Genomic DNA, 8,575 nt, shown 5'->3' with positions numbered 1-8,575 from the left:
CTGTATATGAATCATGGATCTATTCATTCGCCCATTTTACTACTTTCTAGTGCACTGTTTTGGTTGTTGTTGTTACCATTTCTTTCTTGCTCTGCAACTGATAAACAAGCAACAGGAAACCTACCTTGTTCTTTCATCCCAGTTATTCCATGGGAATTGTCCCCCATACTAAAAATGTTTCCTCTCATGGATGTCTGGAACATCTCAATTTCCAGGACGTCTTTCCTTCTCTATTCTTTGCCACATTTTTTCTCTTCCTGGGTCTGAAAATGCCTGTATCCTCCAAGAAAGACCTATCATAGGAGTTTCACCCTAAACACTCTTCTTCTGCATCCACAATCCCTGCAACAGCTCTATTTCCATGAAGAGTATCTGGACTCCAAGCTCACTTATCTTCTGAATCCCAAGACATTATACAGGAGTGTCTGCAGGGTATCTCTCTTTGGCAGGTCCACAGCACTGTAAATGCCCGTGTCCCATGCAATACCCACCAATCTCTCTTCCTACCAGCCTCCACTGTGTCCCTAAGACAATCATCTACACTAGCAATTTCCCACTTTCCCAGGACACACGTCTCTTTCACACTTACATTAAATTATAATAGCTGCCTACTATCACTCTTGAAATATATATATGTATATATATATGTATGTGTGTGTGTGTATATATATATATATATATATATATATATATATATATATTTCCCTTCTTCTGGCTCCAGTTTTGCTGTATCTGAGCTCAGACCACACCATCTCCCCCTCCATGGATACCTTCCATGTTCCCAGTGGTCTGTTCCCAACTCTATAATGCAGTAGAGTGATTTCTAAAACATAAATCTGTTCCTGTCACTCCCCCGTGAAAACTCATCCATGCGGAGTCTGACGAGGCTGCATTTGGGGACTGGATCGAGTGAGGAGGGATCTTGTGTCAGCCAGGATTTCTGGTAGACGCCCCTATGCACTATCCACTTGTGGTGGTCGGGGGCGGAGAAGGGGCGGGATTGAGCCCCCTTCCCCCCTCCTCCTTACTGCGGAAAGCTGCAGAGCTAAGGGCACTCACTTCCTATTCACCAGTCAGCAGGGAGGAATCCTCTCAGCAGCCACGTAGGCATTCTCTTCTCTCTGGAGGAAAAGGCCCAGCAGCTGTCGGAGGAAAAGGCTCACCAGCTGTCAGAGCAAAAGGACATGTCGCAGCTAAGTAAGAATTTGGGTGATTCGAGTCCCCCGGCGGAGGCCCCTAAGCCTCCGGTCTATAGCCGCCCTACGGTTCTGATGCGGGCTCCGCCCGCCTCCTCTCGGGCTCCGCCAGTCCCTTGGGATCCACCTCCGATTGATTTGCAGGCTTCATTGGCCGCTTGGCAGGCACCTCAGCCTGCTTGGGAGGCCCCGCAGGGCCAGCCGCCTGCCCCAGTGGCTCCCATGGCCCAACCTCCGGCCCTAGGGGGCCCGATGGTCCAGGCTCCCCCTCTGGGAGGCCCGATGGGCAAGCCTCCAACTCCGGGAGTCCTGATGATCCATCCTCCCCCTCCGGGAGCCCCGATGGCCCAGCCTCCAACTCCGGGAGTCCTGATGATGCATCCTTCGGCTCCCGGAGCCCCAATGGCGCATCCTCCCCCTCCGGGGACCCCAATGGCACATCCTCCCCCTCCGGGGACCCCGATGGCACATCCTCCCCCTCCTGGGACCCCGATGGTGCATCCTCCCCCTCCGGGGACCCCGATGGCGCATCCTCCCCCTCCGGGGACCCCCATGGCGCATCCTCCCCCTCCGGGGACACCGATGGCTCACCCTCCCCCTCCGGGGACACCGATGGCCCATCCTCCCCCTCCGGGGACCCCTATGGCTCAGCCTCAAGCTCCAGGAGTCCTGATTCCCCAGCCTCTGACTCCGGGAGTCCTGATGGTCCAGCCTTCTGCTCCAGGAGCCCCGATAGCCCAGCCTCCACCCCCAGCACCCTTGATGGCCCAGCCTCCGCCTCCAGGAGCCCCGATGGCCAAGCCTCCAGGTCCTGGAGTCCTGATGATCCATCCTGCAGGCTCAAGAGCTCCGATCACCCAGCCTCCAGCTACAGGAGCCCCGATGGTGCAACCGCCTGCGCCGGCCCCACCTGCGCAACCTATGGCTTCCTGGGCCCCACAGGCTCAGCCTCTGATCCTTCAGATCCAGTCACAGGTTATAAGGGCTCCTCCACAGGTTCCCCAGGGTCCACAGGCCCCGCCAGCGCAGCTGGCCACACCCCCGGGCTGGCAGGCCACTTCGCCGGGATGGCAGGCCCCACCGCAAGGCTGGCCAGGCACGCCCCTGGGCTGGCAGACCACACAGGTCACCTGGCCTGCTCCAACGATTGCCTGGCAGGCACCTCTACCTGTGCGCCCGGGGCCACCACCCATCCGACCGGGCCCACCGCCCATCCGCCCGGGCCCCCCGCCGGTGCGCCAGGCCCCACCCCCAATCCGCCAGGCACCTCCACTGATCCGCCAGGCACCGCCACCCATCCGACCTGCCCCGCAGGTCCTGGCCACTCCGCCACCTCTCTGGCAGGCCCTGCCGCCCCCACCACCTCTGCGGCAGGCCCCGCAGACTCGGCTGCCCACCCCGCAGTTGAGGGCGGCTCCACCAATTCGGGCGGCCCCACAGGTGCCAACGGCCCCTCCAGCACCGCAGATGCCCACCGCACCTCCCGCTGTTCCACAGGCGCCCCCGGCCGTGATGCCAGCCCCTCTGCCGGCCGCGCTGTCAGCCCCGCAGGCTGTGCACTGCCCACCCATCATCTGGCAGGCCCCGAAAGGCCAAGCTCCGGTGCCACACGAGATGCCAACCTCAATGGAGTTCCAGGAAGTTCAGCAAGCCCAGGCCAGCCTGGCCTGGCAGGCTCCAAAGGCCCCCGGGCAATTCTGGCAGGCCCTGCCCACCCAGGAGGCCCAGAGGCAGGGCCCACCACTGGTTCAACTGGAGCAGCCCTTTCACGGGGCCCCCACCTCCCAAAAGGCCCTGCAAATCCAGCTACCCACCCAGCAGGTCCAGCCCTCGGGCTCGCAGGCAGAGCTGCCAGCCATGCAACTCCAGCCCTCCTGGCAGGGCCCCCCCGCAGCCTTGCAGGGCCAGCCCGGAGCCCCCTTAGCGGGGGCAAATTTTCCCATGGGCTCTGCTAAATCATTGATGACTCCATCAGGAGAATCCAGGGCCTCCTCTATAGACCGAAGGACCTCTTCAAAAGAACGTAGGACCTCTTCAAAGGAACGCAAGGCTCCTTCAAAGGACCGGATGATCTTTGGTGGCACTTTTTGTGCTCCCAGGGCAATGCCAACTGCTGGAGCACACCTGACAACTCCCTGGAAAAACTTGCCTGCCGCATCCAAGACCTTTACTGCCACCCCAAGGGTCTTTCCATCTACCTCCCAGTTCCAGCCTGCCTCTTCTAATGCCTTCAAGGGCCCGTCTGCCACCTCAGAGACCCCAAAGTCACTGCCACTTGCTCTGCAGGATCCATTTGCCTGCATTGAGGCCTTGCCTGCAGTCCCATGGGTTCCACAGCCCAATGTGAATGCCTCGAAGGCATGCAAGGCAGGGCCCAGCATCCTGATGGCGACGGCAGCTGCCCCCAAGGCAATGGCCACCACTCAAGAGGCCTCAAAGACCTCCGCTGAGCCTCCGCGTCGTTCAGGCAAGGCTACCAGGAAGAAGAAGCATCTGAATACCGAAGAGGAGGATGGCAGGGGCCAGATGCTGAGCATGCACACCTGGCAGGCCCCCAGGCCCTGGGAAAGTGTGGACTTCAATGACTGGGAGGTTCAAACCCCTATCCAGGTCCTGTGTGACTGGGAGGGCCTGAGCACCTCCCATGGCCTGAGTGGCTGGGAGGGCCCGAGTACCTCCCGGATCCTGAGTGGCTGGGAAGGACCCAGCACTTCTTGGGCCCTGAGTGCCTGGGAGGGCCCGAGCACCTCAAGGGCCCTGGGTCTCTGGGAAAGCCCAGTTAGCCCTCCGTCCTTGATCATCTCTGAGCTCCCTAATCTTGCTCAGGGATTTGGTGCAACCCAAGATGACCCCAAGATGGAGACTCAGCCACTGTCTCCCTTGGATGAGAGAGCAAACGCACTGGTGCAGTTCCTCTTGGTCAAGGACCAAGCCAAGGTGCCCATCAAGCGCTCAGAGATGGTGAAATTCATCATCCGTGAATATAAAGATGAGTGCTTAGAAATCATCAGCCGTGCCAGCCACAAGCTGGAGTGTGTCTTTGGTTATCAATTGAAGGAAATTGATCCCAAAAACCACTCTTATATTCTCATCAACAAGGGTCGGAAGGGTGAAGCAGCGTCATCCTACTTAGACAGGCCCAAGTTAGGACTCCTGATGGTGGTTCTGAGCCTCATCTTTATGAAAGGCAGTTGTGTCAGGGAGGACCTGATCTTTACTTTTCTGTACAAGTTAGGGCTGGATGTCCGGGAGACACATGGTCTCTTCGGAAATACAAGGAAGCTCATCACCGAAGTTTTTGTAAGGGAGAAGTACCTAGAGTACAGGCGAATCCCTTTTACTGAGCCAGCAGAATATGAGTTCCTCTGGGGCCCCCGAGCATTCCTCGAAACCAGCAAGATGCTTGTCCTGAAGTTTTTGGCCAAGCTCTATAAGAAAGATCCACGGTGCTGGCCATACCAGTACTATGAAGCACTGGCAGAGTGTGAGTCTGAAGATTTGGATGAGGATGAGCCTGGCCCCGATGACAAAGCCGATGACCCCACCAGCAGTCCCCCTCCCCGCTAATGTGGTTTAGCTGATATCTCACTGTTCCTTTGGGTCCCCGGCCTGAGGCCACTGACAGGGTGGGGTGGGGGGTACGTTTTGTTTCTGGTGTTTATGTTCCAGTTCTCTGTGTGTAAGTTTGAATTTCAATTTGCTTTTATATCTGCCAAAGCTTTGTACATTTTCAGGTGGTGTTGATTTCAACTGGCTACTGTTCTATTTGGTATTTTGGCATCTGTATTTTTAAGTGAGATCTGTGATTCTCTGTTTTGTGTTATAATTGTTATGTTTTGCTATCAGAGTTGTGCTGGCTTTGTGAAATGAATTTGAGAAGCTATCCATCTCATTCTGGTACAGATTATGTAGCATCAAAATAGGCTGTTCTTTGAACGTTAAAATGACTCATCAGTAAAAGCTGTCTGCAGAAAAGTAAATATCTATATCTATATATAAATATAATTTCAGCATAACATGGAAGTGTTTGTCTTTATTCTAATTTTTATTCTAGATAGTGGGAGCCAAGTTTTACCGTACTCTCCAAATACAGCTGAACATCAAGACAACTACCAGTGATAGTAGAAACCACAGTGACAAAACTGCTTTTCAAAGACAGTGCTACATGCATTATAATTAGGCAGTGATTGCAATGGGTGGTGAAACGTAAGATTAAAGCAAAAGTAAAACTTAAGTCAGCAAGGCTGAATCAAGAGGAGGTTTTTAATCCTCTTGATTCCTCACAATAATCCTTCAAAGTAGGCATTATTCCCATTTTGTAGATGAGTGTCTAAGGCTCAAGTACAATAATTAAATGGGACATGTCTGTGTCAAGACAATAATGTTGTAATTTGGAGCAGAAAATATTCTTAAGGTTACGTGAGAAGTGAGGACCATCTGCCTGCAGGACCACAAGTACCAAGTTCATTAGCCACGGGGATGAATTGGCCAAAGGGGCATTGGTCAGTCATGTGGTGGGTGGTGGGTGTCCAGCAGCTCAGGAAATGTGGGTTTCATCAACACATTGACACGGACATTGAAACACACTCCCTGCAAAACATCCAGGTTTATAACAGGGAAAAGGAAATACCAGGCTTCACTGAACTGGGGATTCTGCAGATTGCAGGCGGTAGGGGGGAAGGAGGCGGACAACAGGGAAGTCTATCTGAAGATTCTGGGAGGGGCCTTCAGTTGTAACATACAGGGGGAGTCAGCTGGCAACGTCTGATGTGCTAAATAGCCTTAGTCAACCCTTGGGTGCAGGGCCTGGTGTGGGAGGGAGTGGATGTGGACAGGAGGGTTTCAGAGAAAGATATTCATGCACACCTGACCAGGCTGGTGTGTGCAACAGGACTTTCCTGAAGGTACCATTGTCTTCACGTGGATGGGGACCATCAGAGCTGCTGCCATCTCTACTGTCCTAGAAGGATCCAGAACCCCACCCCTAAACTCCCCTTCTCTTGGTGAAGATGAAGTTCCAGAGGGGAGGTAAATGGCAAAAGTGGTGTTCATCTGCCACCTAGTGGCCTGCCACAGTTCTGTCGCTCCTGCAGTGGCTCAGTGCAGCCCCTGCGTCAGTGAAGAAACTCACACCCCAAATACCCGGGTTTAGGCTAGTACTTGCTTCATAACCCTTGCCCATAATTCTACTTGAATTTGGGCCCAAACGTTTTTTCTTTTCTCTTATGTCATAGGGCAAGGTGAAACCTCCTCTCCACGTCCAATCCAGTTGCATTTAGGAAGCTGAGTTTCTAGAGGAGGAGATGAACTCGTAAGATGGAGAGTCCATTCCCCGGCTGTCCCCACCCTGGGACCTGCCTGGCTACAGGGGATCCTTGGCAAGTTGTCCAAGTGGCCAGGTTTTCCAAAAATTCTGAAGAAGTTTCTTGTAAGCTCCATGGTTCAGAGAGTATTGGGCTACTGCCCCAATCAGTCTTTAGTTATTTTGACGACAACAGCAAATGCCCATTGAAGGCAACGGCACAGTCTCAACTGAGAACTATCCCCCAAAGAGGCTTTGCTGGGCCAGAAAAGTGACACATAGGTCTAGTATTTCTTATTTGTTTTTAGTTTATTTATTAATTTTTTAATAGTTTTCTCCAAATCATTCACTCTTGGGGGACTTGAGCAAGTGGCTTTTTGTGGAGCAAAATTTGGAAAGTAGCATCACATGACTTTGGTGCCATGCTTAAGGTGTGGCTTTAGTTCAGGGCAGAAAGGCTCACTTCCCATTGACAATCTTTTATCTCATTTATCTCATCATTGGATATAATCAAATACCTAATTTAAGCAATGCCAAGGGCTTAAGACCTGAATAGAGTTAAAATGTAATTAAAGATGTTACAATAATAATACAATTGTAACTACAAACAAACTTGGCCAAATATTCAACTGAAAGGTTTAAGAAAGAACAGCTGACATTATGAAATCAGAAGGTAGAAAACAAGAATCCAGGAAAATGGGAAACGACAGGGTAAGAAGCAATGAGAGAAAATTCAAGACCCATTATTTCAAAGTTCTAAAATGTAGATAAATTTAGTATGAAGATTTTTATTGTAAAATGAAGAAAACCTAAAACCTCTATAAACTAAATGGGCAAAAGATAACAGGTGACAAAAAACAAAAGAAATACAAATGGAAAATGACATTGTAAACTGTTTCACCTCACTAATACGTGAGGACAATATTACCTATTATAAATATTAGACCAGTATTCCAGCTTTCATTTATTAAATTAGCATAGAATGAAATAAAAGCTCATGGAATATCCAATGTGAATAAAGTTATCATGAAACTGGCACCCAGTTTATACGGCTGAGGAAACTATAAATTACTACAAATTACCCTGAAATAAATTCAGTCAACTGCATCGCCAAGAGATTTAAAAATATTAACATTATCTTACCTAGAAATTCTTCATATAGGAATATATTGAATGGAAATAATCTGCAGTGGGGACAGAAGCTTTTTCACAAGGAAAACTACTTAGGAAAGTGGAGGAGACATTATGATATGCACAGCTGCCCACCACCCCCATACAAACATACTAACATCAAGGTGGTGCAGTGAGCTTTCTGCTGAAAAGACCAAAGGCTTCCTCAGAAAACCACGTGCAGATTTCTCCAGCACAAAATTGTGTGCAGCAAAACAGAGACATGAAATATGTGCCTGAAAATTTTGAAAGTGGGTGCTAGCAGGTTCCCATCAAGTCTGTGGAATGATCTCAGCCATTTCTGATAATGTGTAGACTCCTCAAGAAGAGAAATTTAAAATGTTTCCCAAAGTGATGGAATCCAGTGTACCGTTGTACAGGATGTTAAGTTATAAGCAAGGTAATATCTTAGGATGCTTACCTAGAAATGATGATCTGAATTTTAGAATAATACTGTATTGCTATAAGTCATTCCTCCCAAGAGCCACAGAGACAAGGGCCAGTTGCCTGTCAAAGCACTACATAAAGCAACATTGTAAGCAGACAAGAATTAATCACTGTGGCTGTGATGGACAGAGTCCTCTCTCCAGCGTCCCTGTGGCTTCTGCTGGGCACCTAGCACATGTTAATAATTTACCCTTAGTGGGCTTCCCTGGTGGCGCAGTGGTTGAGAGTCCGCCTGCTGATGCAGGGGACACGAGTTCGTGCCCTGGTCTGGGAAGATCCCACATGCTGCGGAGCGGCTGGGCCTGTGAGCCATGGCCACTGAACCTGCGCGTCCGGAGCCTGTGCTCCGCAACAGGAGAGGCCACAACAGTGAGAGGCCCGCGTACCGCAAAAAATAATAATAATAAAAATTTAAAAAATAATAATAATAATTTACCCTTAGAGTTACAGACACACCCAC

At 50.9% G+C, this 8,575-nt stretch overlaps 1 protein-coding gene across 1 annotated transcript; it reads left to right on the top strand.

The window, feature by feature from the left end:
• Window positions 1–1,056: 1,056 nt before the first annotated feature.
• MAGEL2 (MAGE family member L2) lies at window positions 1,057–5,172 on the top strand. Its single transcript, XM_082617550.1, has one exon. It carries the CDS (start codon window positions 1,185–1,187, stop codon window positions 4,761–4,763), a length of 3,579 nt encoding a protein of 1,192 aa, XP_082473676.1. The 5' UTR covers window positions 1,057–1,184; the 3' UTR covers window positions 4,764–5,172.
• Window positions 5,173–8,575: the final 3,403 nt, after the last annotated feature.

Source organism: Mesoplodon mirus, assembly GCF_964341445.2.
Source record: "Mesoplodon mirus genome assembly, chromosome: 4".
NCBI lineage: Eukaryota > Metazoa > Chordata > Mammalia > Artiodactyla > Ziphiidae > Mesoplodon > Mesoplodon mirus.
Note: the sequence above shows the minus strand (reverse complement) of the source record. Positions and strands in the feature narration are given on the sequence as shown.